At 31.4% G+C, this 15,775-nt stretch overlaps 2 protein-coding genes across 2 annotated transcripts; one reads left to right on the top strand and one right to left on the bottom strand.

The window, feature by feature from the left end:
• Nucleotides 1-2,792: 2,792 nt before the first annotated feature.
• LOC123899027 (zinc finger CCCH domain-containing protein 48-like) lies at nucleotides 2,793-5,630 on the top strand. Its single transcript, XM_045950083.1, has 7 exons — nucleotides 2,793-2,977; nucleotides 3,188-3,931; nucleotides 4,048-4,149; nucleotides 4,311-4,466; nucleotides 4,759-4,938; nucleotides 5,059-5,156; nucleotides 5,248-5,630. The coding sequence occupies exons 2-7, from the start codon at nucleotides 3,197-3,199 to the stop codon at nucleotides 5,390-5,392; spliced, it is 1,416 nt and encodes a 471-aa protein (XP_045806039.1). The 5' UTR covers nucleotides 2,793-2,977; nucleotides 3,188-3,196; the 3' UTR covers nucleotides 5,393-5,630.
• A 5,167-nt stretch (nucleotides 5,631-10,797) lies between these two features.
• Nucleotides 10,798-15,281, bottom strand: LOC123898441 (cytochrome P450 704C1-like). The gene is made up of 5 exons (XM_045949386.1): nucleotides 14,753-15,281; nucleotides 13,993-14,280; nucleotides 13,130-13,471; nucleotides 11,853-12,053; nucleotides 10,798-11,119 (listed from the first exon to the last, which is right to left on the bottom strand). The coding sequence occupies exons 1-5, from the start codon at nucleotides 15,278-15,280 to the stop codon at nucleotides 10,928-10,930; spliced, it is 1,551 nt and encodes a 516-aa protein (XP_045805342.1). The 5' UTR covers nucleotide 15,281; the 3' UTR covers nucleotides 10,798-10,927.
• Nucleotides 15,282-15,775: the final 494 nt, after the last annotated feature.

Consider the following 15,775-nt stretch of genomic DNA (forward strand, 5'->3'; position numbering starts at 1 on the left):
TAGTGATAATTTGATATATTGATAATTAAAATTAAAATGATTTAATTAAAGATAATTAAAATTAAAATGATTTAATCAAAGGAGATGATGAAAAGGTTTTTTAATAGAGATTGTAAACCTGATAATTTGATATATTGAGAATTAAAATTAAAATGATTTAATTAAAGGAGATGATGAAAAAGTTTTTTAATAGAGATTGTAAACTTTTCTTGTAGAGTGAGAGTGAACCTATTAGTCACTAAACTTTCTCATTTTATACTAAAGTGTTTTTCTAGCTAATACCACTTTCTAGCTCTAGAATTTGAAAGAAAAACCTATCATAATACATAGCACATACCACTTTTTTTTTCTTAGTATTGAAAGAATATATTTTGTGGTTATATTGGTCCCTTTTAATTCATTTAGGAACCAATTAACTTGCAATGAAGAGAGACACACGTTTTTTTTTTATTAAATTCAGCTCTTTAAGGGATTGATCAAAGAGGTTTGGAATATCAAAGTGACTCACTTGCTTGAAATATAATGATTCCTTTTTTTTTTATTAGTATTAGTATTGAAAGAATTCCAATAGTCATGAATATTTTGTGGTTATATAAATCTTATATATTAGTTGGTCTATTTTAATTTAATAATTTTTCATTTTAGTTAGTTGGTCCCTTTTAAGAAGTTATATAGTGATAATTTGATATATTGATAATTAAAATTAAAATGATTTAATTAAAGATAATTAAAATTAAAATGATTTAATCAAAGGAGATGATGAAAAGGTTTTTTAATAGAGATTGTAAACTTGATAATTTGATATATTGATAATTAAAATTAAAATGATTTAATTAAAGGAGATGATGAAAAAGTTTTTTAATAGAGATTGTAAACTTTTCTTGTAGAGTGCCACATCATCAAAATACTTGATTGTGAACAACTCAACATTCCTTTTACTTGTAAAAGATATTATAAAATTGCTTTTTGAATATTAAAAAAGATCGATGACTCTCTATCTCACAATAACTATTTTTGTAGATAGTCTAGTAGCTTAAAATTTCACTTTTAAGATGGATAAATGGGGTGTCCGGAATTCGAACCCCGGTCCCTTATTATAAAATGTGATGTCTGACACCTTTAAAATATGCACGATTTGAGTAGTTATATTTTACTTAATAATTAAACTTTGTTTACTGTTCAAGTTATTGCAACTATTTTCCCACATTTCCCTTTGTTTTGCATTTTGTAGGTCCAAACACATAAACAAGTGGAAATGAGCATTTTTTTTAGGCCCAATTTGATGGATATTCAATCATGAAATCATATGTGGTGTAAATGGACAGTTCTTTATGAGCGGATAGTGGAAAATGAAGTTGATGATGTTTATTTTGTGCATTAAGGCATTCCTTGCCTTGCCGTTACATTTTAATTTCCCTCTTCCACGACATCATCAACCCCATCTCATCTCTATCTGCCAACAAGCTTCTGTATTTTTCACATCCTTCTACTTTCATCATCTACACATGATTCTCCATCACCTTTCTCACTTTCAACTCAAAAAAATCAAAGAAAGAAAGAAAAAACTAAAATCTTGAAATAAAATTAGAATCAAAATCAAACAATAAACTACCAAGATCCAAATTCAAAATTCCTTTAAATCTGAAGATTCCCACCGTAGCCCATAATACAGAAGAAAAGAAAATTTTAAAAAAAAGAAAAGAAAATCATCATCAAACAGCCTAGACGTCTTCTCTTATATAGTAGGTGACCCGACACTGCACCTCACAATCTTCTCTACTTCACTCTCTATAGAATTTTTACCTATCGTGGGAATCGAACCACGTACCCTGGAGTTCATGTACATGTTCAATCTATTCGCACTACCAATTGATGTGTCGATAGAGACCCATAAGTGTCTGATTATGGTTAGTCGGTCGGTTGTCATTTCACATATGTTGGGTTGGTCCTGTTTGGCCTAAGATTGTTTGAAAAGATTGGATGTTATGGGCACCAGAGTTGTTCTATGTTGGACTAATCTTCCCTTACATTCACAACAGAACCACCGCAGAGCTTCATTTTCTCCCTCCAAAACTTTTCGCGTTGCCGCAACTTTAGCCCTTTACACCCCGCCTTTGTGCGTTTTGTTTTCGATTTAGTTGTTCTTAGAAGTTGTTTCCAACTCTGCGTCTTGTTTAAGCTTTTTTTGTCACCTTGTTCTATCGCATCGCGGTGTTTTCCTTTTAGATCGCGTTCATGGCTTATGCTTTGTGATCCAGTTGTTTTGCATTAGATTATGTTGCTGCTTCTTGCGCTTGGGTTTCAGTTAGGGTTTTGTGCTCTGCTGTGGCTGCTTATGCATCCTCGTCGTATGGTGGTTCTCTTTTGAGCTGGTTTTGTTTTGATAAACAAAATTAAAGTTAAAGATCAATTTGTATCGTTAATTAGTTATTGGACCAAAATGAAAACAATAAATAAGTTAAGGGATCAATTGTCCAATTTAGCATAAAATAAATGGAACTACAGCATCTTAGTCAAAAAAAAAAAGGAACTACAACATCATAACTTATAGAAAAATCACTTTTACAATCATATAACAATGAAAATAGTAAATAACCAACATGACATTAAAGGATAAATTTATTAAAAATTTAGGATAATTTTACAAGGACTAAAAATAAAAAAAATTAAAGGATAAATTTAAAAAATCCTATTTTATAAAGACAAAAAAAAAGAATTTAACCCTAAAAGTTATTATAGTTAAAATTGGGCTCATAAATACAAGCCCATAGAAACAACCGCCGCGATAGCGTACGAATTAAGACAAGACACTGCATATAAATTACTCAAAAACACTTCAACATTGTTCTTAGTCATTTGTATTTAATTCATTCAACGATTATATCTTCGCTCTATCAATCATCTCTCTTTTCACTTCGCTTCAATCTTCGCTTCGCGCCTCTCCACTTCGCGCCTCTCTCTCTGTTCGTTCACTCAGGTAACGCAATTAGGGTTTTCTCTTCTTCACTCTTCTCTCTCTCTGTGTGTTCGTTCACTTAGGTAACGCGATTAGGGTTTTCTCTTCTTCACTCTCTCCGTTACTTGTAGGTGCAATTTTAGGGTTTTTATTTTAGGGTTTCATTTTTTGGTATTGGAATGTTATTGATTGATTGATTGATGATAATAATATATGATATATTCTATGCAGTGTATAATCATGGTCACTAAATGGACAAGAATTGATCGACGAATTATCCCCACAACATGTTATTACTGGTTGAATGGGAGATGCAATCGAAACCCTTGTAGGTTTCTTCACAGCAAACCTCCTATAGTCACCAAGACCGTCAATTGTAATGGAGGAAGGAAGCGATGTTCTGAGTCTGAGTCTGAAGAAAATTCACTTACTAAGCGTGCAGCCACGGTTTGGATTAGGAATAGTGGAGATTGTATTTCTAAGACACCACTTGTTGAGCCTTCTCAGACTTCATCGCCTACCATATCGACACAAGTTGTCGGAGAAGTTTCTCAGACTTCATCACATACTTCATCGACAGAAGTTGTCGAAACTGCTGAGAGTTCGTCACCTATTTTATCGACAGCAGTTGTCGAAGTTTCTCAGAGTTCGTCAGCTATTTTATCGACAGAATTATGCAAATATTGGATCAACGGAAACTGTGTGCACGGTGATAAATGTCGGGATATGCATTCTTGGTTTTCTGGTGATCGGTTATCAGCAGTAACAAATCTTGAAGGACACAAGAAACTTGTCACAGGAATTACACTTCCAGTTGGGACCAACAAACTTTTCTCTGGAAGTACTGATGGCACAGTTCGGATATGGGACTGTCATACTGCTCAGTGTGCTAATGTGACCAATCTTGGTGATGAAGTCAACTCTTTAATCAGCCAGGGCCCTTGGATTTTTGTTGGTCTATCAAATATTGTCAAGGTAAGCGTTTTTGTTCATATTTTAGTCCAAGACTAGATTTTTTTCATTGTGCATTCTTGTCTTTTATATTGGAGCAATACATTTAAGCTGATTATGTAATTGTGGTTTTTGTGAAGGCATGGAATATTCAGAATGGTTCAGGGTATACTCTTGAAGTGCCTAATGGGCGAGTCCTTGCCATGACTGTTGGCAAAGATACACTTTTAGCTGGTGCAGAGGTAACTACTGACACATTTTTTAATGGTTGTTATCTGAATGAATAAATCAAACATTATAATCTGTATTTAGAAACGGAATGCTTTTTTTGTTCTCTTACTTTTGTAACAGTTATTTTCTATAATCGATCAATTTATCTATAATTTCATTACTTTAACCGCAGGATGGTGTAATTTCTGCATGGAAGGGCAGCTCTGAAGCCAATTCCCCTTTTAAACTGGTTGCATCACTACTTGGCCACTCTAAATCTGTTGTTTGCCTTACTGTCGGATGCCCCAACAAGAGGCTTTTCTCGGGATCCATGGACCACAGTATTAAGGTATTTTTATTGTTATCTTGGAGGTTTCACTGTTTTCTTTTTCTTTCAAATTTTTGTATTTTTTAAGAACCTATATATAAATTAATAGAGTTGTCTGATGTCTAGTTCTTGATACTGATCTAGATTTTGCTAAATATTATTTGTCTTTCTCTTGTGTAATGCTGTAATCCTGTAATAGAAATGCCAATGTCTTTATCTGTTTTCGTCATTGTATATCTTTGGCGGTCTACTGTTCCCCTATGTTAGCTACATATTATTGATTGAGATAGTAATTTATTATTGTTTCATGCAGGTTTGGGATCTTGACACATTTGAGTGTAAAATGACACTCAATGGGCATACTGACACAGTCACATCCCTTATTTGTTGGGGCAACTTCTTACTATCAAGTTCATTGGACTGCACTATTAAGGTCTGGGCTGAAAGTCAAGAGAAAACTTTGCAAGTGGCATATTCGCACAATGTGGAAAACGTAAGTGCATAAATTTTTTATTTTCGTCAAATATCATTTGTTTCTCTCTTTCATTTCTAGGAAACAAGCTGGTATTTGTTTTGTCATGGTCACATAAGCTGTTATTTATTTTGATTACAGGGCATTGTTGCACTTAATGCGATGACTGATGCAGAAGATAAGACTATACTGTTTTGCTCTTGCCGAGACAATTCAGTTCGTCTGTATGAACTACCATCGTAAGTAAACTTGCAACCATTTTATTGTTGTGACTTTGTGTAAACTTAATTTTGCTTCTGACCTGACGTTGTCTGCTTTTACGATTTAAAGTTTTACAGAGAGGGGTAGACTATTTGCTCGACAAGAAGTTAGATCAATCGAGAAAGGTCCTGGTGGACTGATCTTCACTGGAGATGGAACTGGTTTGGTGACTGTCTCAAAATGGTCGGAAGAAGCCAAAGTAGAAGCAGCATAGCATCCTCTTTTGAGTCATGAGCATCAACTCCTCTGTTGATGTGATATGAGTGATTCTTTTAGGCAGGCAGGAGTATATGATCATTTATACAACACTAGAGTTAAGATAGAATCATAAACATTTGTATAGTTAGTGACACAAGTCAATTTATTATTCCATGGTCATTGATTAATTGATTGTAAAAAAATGTATATATATTGAATACAACATTCCAATTCCACTTCTCTTTTATATGCTACTTCAAGTTTTCATTCTTTCTAACCTATGTTATTCTCTCCTGCTTTAACAAAGAAGTGTAGTGAAAGTTATCTCTGTATATTTGCTTTTAATTGAAAGCTTTTATCAATTGGAGCAGTTGTTTGAGGGATACCACATTATCTAAACAATAACTAATTGGAAGCTTTTAATTGTTACAATTAATGACTGTCAGGTAGTGAGTTATTGGTAGCTGTATCTTAGTTGCAGACTGGTTAATTATCTCTCAAGCGGCTAATGTAAATAGTAAAAATTCAAAAATTTCATCAACAAAAAAAATTGTATAAATTCAAGACCATGTATTTTAATTTTAATCAAATCAATCAATACAATTCATTTCCCTTATTCTCATTGTAGGTAATATAAGACTAGTTATAATATATGAAGCAATAGTTAAAGCAAACACAAACGCACCGAAGATATTGATAATAATTTGAGAAAATGAAAGTCATTGAATGATATTTTACCGATGGGTGTTGTATCGGTGTCGAAAATTGTTACATGTTGGACGTTGCATATCCCTTCAATTAAATTAACGGATTTATGGAATTTAAATTAACGGAGCTTAGAATAGGTCAAGCCTATATGGACGCTACAAAATCAAATTGTTCAATGAGGATTGCCAGAGTAATATAATCACGACTTTGGTAATAGTTGCAAGCAATGTGAGGCTAGTCCACCCTTTTGACCTAACTGACACATTAATGGTTCTGAAGGTTACAGCAAAGGCAGCAGAAATTAACGTGACAGGGAGCGGACTACAGTTAAGGCGGAGTTTCGATCACGGACTAAGATTAAGGTGGAATTTCAACAACTTGCATAAGAAAAAGCTCACCTGATGCAAGATATCCACAAGAGCCTGCAAGTACTGTTTGATTTGGCGAAGTCTGGCTATGCCGAAGTCATAAAGACAAGCTTACATTTCTGAGTTCAACAGAACATTTTCGGTTCTCACATCTCTATGCCTTATCTTTGTCAAAGTACTAATAAAAACTTCTATATATCTTCAAAATTCTATTTGTATAGATGCATGTTTACCACTGCTTCAAAATAGCTTCAAAATACTTCTATGCCTTATCTTTGTGGAGTTTCTTCAATGCAACTATCTACCACTATGTAGCTTTGCTTTGTAGACACTACCATAACCACCAATTCCTATGCAATATTTGATGTTAAAATCCTCTGTTGTTTCAATTATGTCTCCACATGCATAGTTCCATATTTGATAAAGTCACCATTCTTCGTATCTTTTGTCTTAGACATGAAACTAAAAGGCTTCCACCAGCATAGGAACACATACAAAGTGCAATGAAAAACTATAAGTAAAATGAAAATCTTCATTGATAAGTTATGTCATTTTTACTCTTACTTTATTAAGAAAGAAAAAATATATTTAATTAATGTTTTAGCTTTAGTGAGGGTACAAATGATAAAGTATCACTAGCTAATTGTGCATTGGTTTCTTAAGAGGACTGGAGATTTGAGACAAAACTAAAATGATAAAAGGACCAAAGATTTAGGAGGAAGGAGTAATTAACTTTGTTTTTGTTAAGTTTTTACCACATTTTGGTCCTGGCAAGTTAATTAATACAAAATTTGATATTGCCACAGTTTGGATTGATATTGTCTAATAAATAAGTTTGGAATGTTTTTTTTTTTAATTTATGTAAAATAACTTATACAAACTAACTTATTAAGGTACTTTATAAACAACAGTTTATGAGGATACAATTTTAGCTATTAAAAACTTATAAATTAACACAAAAATTTATATATAGATTTATGATTTAGTGTTTTTTCGTGTTTAACCTTTTGGTTATTAGAGTAATTCATTAATCGGTTGAATTCAATCATTTAATTAGTTATAGTTTAATGTTTTTAAATAAAGGTAAAATTGAAATAAAAATATTATAACTTTTTCATTCCGCTCACTTTCCAAACGATGGAGTGGTAATTTTTCTCATTCTATCACTAAATATCCAAACATTAATGGAACGAAATTTTTGTTTCATTCCGTTCCACTCCTTTCTATTATGTTTCATTCTGTTTTGTTCCATTCTATAACATCAATCCAAACAGAGCCGAAGTAGAAAATAAGGAGAAGTTGGGTCAAACACAATTTTTTACTACTTTTAAAAAGAAGAAAAAAAAGTCGAAAATAAGCAAGGGCAAACGAAACTTTAAGTCTATTTTGATAAAAAGGAGATTAACATCTAGAATTATTTGACACTAAGTAAAAAATATATTCATGGAGAAACCAAATTAAAAAACATTTGACGGATACTAATTTAATATTAAAAGAGGCATAGTTAAAAAAAAAAATTAAGAGACGTAAAAGAAATTTTTTTTTTTTTATAAGCAATCTTCTCCTTTACCGGAACTTGAATCTTGAATTTCATGCTTCTTAACCTTTAATTCAATTAGTTTAATTAGTTGAGCTACTCATTTCACCCAAAAATAAATTTAGTGGTTTATTAGGAAAATAGTGACGGTGAATGAATATGGAGACCAACACATTGTATAACATTAACAGTATAAGTGATAAGTGATGTGATAATACTAACTACCAAAATGCAAATCATAGACCAGCCAAACAATCATTCGATTCACAGGGTTACATTAATTAAGAGGTGTGTTATTTGAATAATATTTTTTACAACCAATGAACAAGCAAAATTATTAAAAAAAACTAAAATGAAGTTGTAAGAGGGATTGTCCATTAGATTGTTCTAAAATGGTTGTCAACGTAACATTTCTCATTAATAAATGAGTGTGTCATTCTGCCTACCTTTTTCTTTTTATATTTTAATGGCTAAAATTTTACCTTTTAAAATCAATAACAACCGTGAATACCGAGGTTCGAACATCGGTCATACATATATAACATGCAATGTTCCTACTAACTTATCAATGTTCATGGAGACGTACCTTTTCCCCTTTTTAATTATTTTCCCAAAATATAATTATTGAATTATATGCGTAAAGGCGGAGGTTCAAATATATTAGACACTCCACTTATTTATTTTAAGGGTAAAATTTCTAACTATTAAATTACTTGATCAAAAATAAAATATAAAGTATACTTCACTTTTATTAAGAAAATTTATAATATAGTTAATGTGTATATTTTTTATCTATGATGTGCCTAATTGGTCTTTCTTCATTGTTTATCAGAACACTTAGTGATGTTAATTAGAGATTTATTTGAAAGAAAAACTAATAAATGTATCTAATAATTTAAAAAATAGTTTCGTGAACTTAGTTCAGTTGGTAGAGACATTGCATTTAGTATGCAGGGGGGTCAGGGTTCAAACTTCAGCTATCCCACTTATCCATCTTAGGGGTAAAATTTCTAAGCAATAAACTACTTGACCAAAAACAACAAAATTTAAAAAATAACTTATATTTAAGTACACCTTTTTATCAACTCTATTATCATATTTAACGTCAGAAAGAGTAAAATTTATTTTGTTATTTTCACATATTAAGAAAAGTTAATTCTCTAATGAATGCCTAGATTTTATATATGAATATTATAAAATTGCTTTTTGAATATTAAAAAAGATTGATGACTCTCTATCTCACAATAACTATTTTTTTAGATAGTCTAGTAGCTTAAAATTTCACTTTTAAGGTGGATAAGTGGGGTGTCCGGAATTCGAACCCCGGTCCCTTAATATAAAATGTGGAAAATGAAGTTGATGATGTTTATTTTGTGCATTAAGGCATTCCTTGCCTTGCCGTTACATTTTAATTTAAGTGGAAAACCAAAGATCAAGATACTTAAGACCAAGCCCTCACACTGCCGTGACAGAGCCAGAAAATGCAATCCTAGTGTCTAAAAATATTGCCACGGCTGCCCTGCACTCAACATTTGTCAGTTTTTGATCTTTATATTTCAATTTTTATGGCAGCAATGAGTAGTTATGTTGATCTTATGTACGTTTTTTGGTGACTTAGTGGCTATATATAGCCCTCATTTGGCTTTGTAAAATCATCATGCCAAGTTTGTAATAGTACATATTATCAAATAAAAGTCTTTTGTTTATTTTTTGTTTGTTCTTTTTTGTATGTTCTTGTTGTTGTTTATATTCATAGTGTGGCCATGTCAAGGTGTTAGTAGTTTATAGTGTAGGTTTGTGATCATTTTCCTATGTATTGTTGTTGATTGTGATTACTATCATAGAAGGTAGATGTTCTTGTTGAATATTCCAAGGTATTGGTGAAGAACTGATAGGCGAAGTCAGTACGTCGATCTTCTATCATCTATGAGGGCGTATTGCGCAAACCGTGCGTTTGGGGGTGTGCGGGTGGTTGAATGTATGGTTACCTAGAGCAATTGACGACCGTTGTGAGAATGGTGACGGTGGAGGAGAGACTTTTACAACCTATAGTTTGCTTTTAAAAAGAAGGATTTCACATGACAAATGTATGTTTGGAAAATGGTTTTAAAACTTGTGTTATAGATAAAATCTATGATCTTAGGAGTACATGTTACTCATTATAGTCTCTATGAGTACTCTTTTTATTACGTGTTCTTGTGAGTGTATCAATTTCCCTACCAACCGAGTTAAGTTCATAGGAAACCTCACAATAACTATGTTATTTGATCATTAACACATAATACCAAAAATGATAAATAAGAGAAAATGATGATTTTACTTTAACCTAAAAGATATAACAATAATATTATGTGAATATCTAAAAAAAACTTTGGAGTATATACTCTGATTTTTCCAAAAAGTTTTTCACCTTTAAGCAAAAGCTTTTTCCTTTCCCCCTCACACTACCTCATCGAATTTAGAACATCGAACATGATTTGCCACGCCAAAAAATAAGCTTGTCACGTCATGAATGATATTGTCATATCAACAACAAAAAGAACTCAACATTGAAATATTGAATGATAAAGGGTGGAAATGTTTTTTTTTTGTCCACGAAGGGTGGAAAATTTTAAACGTTGTGAAATATATAGAAGTCTAAAAACTCGGATAAAAAATCTCTATTTTTTTTTTTTTTTTACATTTATCATTAGTTTAATCTGGTTTAGGGGGTCAATTTTAGCATCAAGTAATTTCAATTCCCTCCCGGTTGCAGTTGTAGGAGATCGAATTGTGGTCCTCCCTATCAAGTTTAGTGTCAATCACTACTGAACCAACTAAAAATCTCTATTGATCTCAAAAATATATTACATCATCAATTAAGAAGCAAAATAATAGTGATCCACAAAAACAAAATTTCAGAAATGCCAAGCACTTCCAAATACACCACTTTCAATATTCAAGATACATCACACCTTGGAACTGCATATAGAGGGAGGCCTTTGTCAATGTGAAGAGTGAACATAGTTCTATATGTCACATCATTTGTTTCATTTGCCAATTTAAACCGAAAGAATCGAATAAGTGCCATTGATACTATTTTCATCTGCCTATATGCAAAATCCTTTCCTAAGCAGATACGTGGACCAGCCTGCAAATATGTCAAATATTTAAATCTCACTCAAGAAGTGGTAAAAGAATAATTAGAAATTAGTCTTTGAAATTGTAAAATTGTATTAATTTAATTCTTTATATTATCGGTATTTTAAAATGGTTCTCAAAATTGTAAAATTTTAATTAAATTCGTTCATTTATTGGTATTCATAGATATATTTGACAAAACAAAATATTGAGATAAAGAGACAAGTGGACTGTTTGGATTGACTTATTTAACATTATTTATTGATATAAGTGTTGTGACTCTTTGAAAGAACTTCCGAAAATAGCTTATGACAATTTAGTAAGATTATTTCAGCTTATTTTTATAATTTCTCCAATATAGCTTATGAAAACAACTTATGAGAATTTTATAAAATTATTTCAACTTGTTTTCATAAGTTCTCCAATATAGATAATGTTAGAAGTCCCACATGGGCTAGAGATATGACATAGATAGTCTTTATAAGTGTAGTGCAAACCTCAACTCTTAAGCTAACTTTTATAGTTGAGTATAGGCCTTCCAAATTCTAATTGATAACATATGGGTTGTTTATCCAAATAGGCCCAAACCTTTATAACATTTTATAATTCAAATATAATTTTGAAATATTGGCAAGGTGGATAACTAGATTGATACATATCTACAATTTCAAGGAAAAATAGATCATATATATTTACTCAAATTATAAGAATTAATCTTAGGTTGAAAGAATAGTGACACTTACATGAAAAGCTATGAATTTGAATGAAGATTCAGGTTGAAAGATTCCATCTTTGAGCCATCTTTCAGGTATAAATTCTTCAGCATCATCCCCCCAAATGTAAGGCATTCTGCCCATAGCATAGGACAAGTAGTACACTGTTTCTCCCTTATTTACTATGTAGCCATCAGGAAGGATGTCATGTTCTTCTGCTGTCCTACCATTCTTGTATCACAACAAAAAAATAAAATAAAATAGGGGATATATAAAATTTCGGATTTTAAAATAGGGGATAAAATTCTGATTTTTATTCAAAATAGGGGAGGTAAAACTGCATTTAAGCCTAATTTTTATATTGAGTGAATCACTAATTTAGTTCTTTGTATTGTAAACGTGAACAATTTAATCTATAAATTAATGAAATTCTAATATGAAGTAATACCTCTATCCCTAATTATAAGACTCTGTTTGATCACAATTTTGATCACTAATATCTTTAATTGTCTATTAGTAAAAATTATAAAAATTTAATTTTTAAAAATACTCATCAAAACAAATTGAACAAGATCTTATATGCTAATATTTACATTTATATATTATTGAAAAAATACGGTCAAAACAAGGTAAATGAATAGTACATTTTTGTCGAACAAAGTCTTATAATTAGAGACGGAGGTAGTATATATTAGAAAATATTTTATTGTATTAATTTTTCTTTTGGTCAGTCATTTTATTCCTTAAAAAAACTGTAATATAATAAAAAAATTGCAATTTCAAATATCATTTTAAAATTTTATTAATTTTGAAAAATAAATTATGTGACACCTGCATTTTGAAGGACTAAATTAGTGATTCGATTAAAAAAAAGACAGTTTTAATTGCAAATATTGCTTCGTCAAAAAATAAATAAATTGCGATAATTGCAGGGTTGACTTGATCCATCTCAATGGACATAATAATTTTAATAGGACTAGTTTATGTAAATACATAAATAATTATGATAAAAAAGAAGTCAAGAGCTCTAAATTCATGTACTTCTATATTCAAAATGCTTTGGACTTAATTGGACTACGAAATTTTTCTATGATGTATGGACACTTTTCGGATTTAGCGTGTTCCAGTGTTTAACACGTGTAATGTGTTGGTGTCTGACACACCAACACAAAACTAACACATGATTGCATTGAATTATGTCATTTTCTCAAAATATTATTAGTGTCAACATGTCAGTGTCATGTCCGTGTTTGTGACCGTGTTTCATAGAAATTGATGGTTTTTTCAATTAGATTTTTAGAACTCACCATTGGAACAGCAGGATATAGCCTCAATGTCTCTGTTAATGCAGCATGAAGGTAATGCATTTTATCAAGGGTAGCATCAGTAATATTGGTCACAAATTCATCTAAATTGACTTGACTTTCTTGCATAGTAGAAGTAATATTTATCACTTCTTGTGCCACTTTTTCTTGTATAAGAGGGTTCTTGCAAAGCATGTAGAAGAACCATGACAAAGTGTTGGCACTTGTGTCTTTTCCAGCAATCATAACGTTTAGAATTATATCTCTCAAATATTTATCAGTCATATTTGAAGGGTCCTTTTCACTTTCTAGCAAAAACCTTGAAAGTATGTCCTCTTTATCACTCTGGTAAGAAATTAACCACCACAAACATTTTTGTTACCAAGAGATTGGGCAATGCATAAATAAATTTGTTTAAATTATATTTTCGCCCCCCTAAATTTTACAAACTTGCGATTTTGACTTCCTAGCTTTTATAATAACATTTTTGGCCCCTTAACTTTAAGCCATTTTATAAGTGGCCGACCCCCACTGATTTTGATCAAGTCAACACACACGTTGACATTGACTCATATGTCACGTATGCATGTTTTGCTGCATGGACAGTGACTAATATGTCAAGTCAGCATGTGTGGCAAGACATGGCGACATGTGCATTAACTTGGTCAAAATCAGTGGAACAAAAGTTCTATTATGAAAGTTAGGAGGCCAAAATCAGATGTTTGTGAAAGTTAGTAGGCCAAAATCGGATGTTTCTGAGATGTCTTATGTGTATCGTTTAGATGTCGTACAAATGTGACATGTACCTAAACATTGAATATATAGAATCCATATAAATCACACATGATGGAAGTTGTTGAACTTACAAAATTATCCTTTTGCAAGGATAGAAGATTCCTTTTGGTCTCGATTAGACTGTGCACAAAATCATCAATTGTTTCTATGTTCTTCTTAAGGGAAGCCTCTGATCCAAAATTAAGAACCCTTTTCAATTTCCAAAAGGGGTCCAAATAGCGTTTGAATACAAAAGCATTTGAATCATTAAAAGCTTCCATGAAAACATTTGCCTCTTTGCTTGATCTCTCCAAACAATGCAACTCCACTCCAAACCCAACTTTGAATATGGAGTCCAAAGTGCATTTCATTAATATATCCTACAAAAATAAATTAAAATTATAGTAATTTTTGGCTTTCCTACTTTATTTCATAGATGTTCATTCCTAGGCATATGTTGTTATTTGAGCACCCCATATCTTGAAATTGGGTCAAATATGATCAAAGTAGTCCATACATAAGATTTGAACTTTTTCAACTTTTTTTTTAGGTTGGGTTAGAAAAGTCCAAAAGTAGTCTAAATCTCATAATTCATGTGATTTTTTTTTTGTCATTCTACTAATTTTCTCGTGCACCCTACGAATTTAAAAAAATACCCATATCCGCTACTTAGGTAGCGGAACACCCTACGAATTCATTAAAATACCCATGTCTTCTACTTTGTTTGTCCTAGAGGAATCTCATTAACCCCTTGAGCGTAATGTCTTAGTTCAACTTGGAATATTTTTAAATGTAAACAAATTCTAATTAGCAAGTATATAAGCCACCATTAAATTGATTAGACAAACTTACTTGTATATCAAAGACCAATCCAGCATTAGAAAACCCCAAAACAACTCTAACCAACTTATCAGCATTCCTTCTAAAAACATTGCAACTAAAATCTCTAAGAACTCTAGTAGAAAACTCAACACTAGCAAGCTTCCTTTGATGTCTCCATTTATCATCATCAACAGCAAAAATCCCATCACCAAAAAGATCAAAAATAGTATCATGGTTAAACTTCCCTTTGGAATATTTATGGAATTGTGTTTTGAGTATGTGCTCAACATTTCTTGTGTCACATGTGTAAATCTTGCTTTTTTTAGGCGCAAGAAGCCTAAAAGTTGGATTGGTTTGAGATATTTTTGTTAGGTAATGAAAGAGTGTTTTGAAGTTGATTATTTGGTTAAAGATTGTTCCTTTTACTGGTGGATATTTTGGGTTTCCTATGGATTGTCCTATGAATGTTGTGAGTGTTAGAATTGAGAAAAAAAGGAAAAAACATAGAAATAAAATCGAGGTGAAATAAAACATGATTAAGAACAACATGTTCAACATCTTAATTTTTTTAGTGAGTTTGTGTCTAAGTTAGTGTGAGTATATATAAAAATTAACTTGTGTTTGATCATGAGATCTGAGCTTTTTAATGTTGTTTAATTAAGTGGACATTAATTAATATATATCTCACGTGCTGCATGCTTATGAATATTTTTTGGTGAAGAGAGTTTTATATGAAGTTGTTGAAGTTTGACACTAATCTTGCATAGATTCTGGAACACATGTTTCAAAAAATATGATTAACTACAATTTTTGTCTCTTGTTTTATTTATGATTTGAAAACACACAAACACAAAAGGAGATTGTAAGTTTGAATTCAGGTAAGTACGAAAAATGTTCAGTTTATCTTTCACATTGACAATTGAGCTAGGTCTTAGGAATTTATCCCACCATTTTTAAATGAGATTTTAAACAAAATTAAGTCTAAACTTTGGATATGTCACTCAAGTGATATGATAATCTACTGTTGTCATGACCATTTTAAACAAATATGAG

This window comes from Trifolium pratense, linkage group LG7, assembly GCF_020283565.1.
Source record: "Trifolium pratense cultivar HEN17-A07 linkage group LG7, ARS_RC_1.1, whole genome shotgun sequence".
NCBI lineage: Eukaryota > Viridiplantae > Streptophyta > Magnoliopsida > Fabales > Fabaceae > Trifolium > Trifolium pratense.

Excerpts from the sequence above, each read along its gene's own strand:
- LOC123898441 (XM_045949386.1), bottom strand. The coding sequence starts at position 15,280 with ATGTTGAACATGTTGTTCTTAATCATGTTTTATTTCACCTCGATTTTA. Across the intron at positions 14,281-14,752 it reads GATTGGTCTTTGATATACAA|GATATATTAATGAAATGCAC; the intron begins GTAAGTTTGTCT and ends TTATTTTTGTAG. Across the intron at positions 12,054-13,129 it reads TATATCCTGCTGTTCCAATG|AATGGTAGGACAGCAGAAGA; the intron begins GTGAGTTCTAAA and ends TTGTGATACAAG.
- LOC123899027 (XM_045950083.1), top strand. The coding sequence starts at position 3,197 with ATGGTCACTAAATGGACAAGAATTGATCGACGAATTATCCCCACAACA. Across the intron at positions 3,932-4,047 it reads GTCTATCAAATATTGTCAAG|GCATGGAATATTCAGAATGG; the intron begins GTAAGCGTTTTT and ends GTTTTTGTGAAG. Across the intron at positions 4,939-5,058 it reads ATTCGCACAATGTGGAAAAC|GGCATTGTTGCACTTAATGC; the intron begins GTAAGTGCATAA and ends TTTTGATTACAG.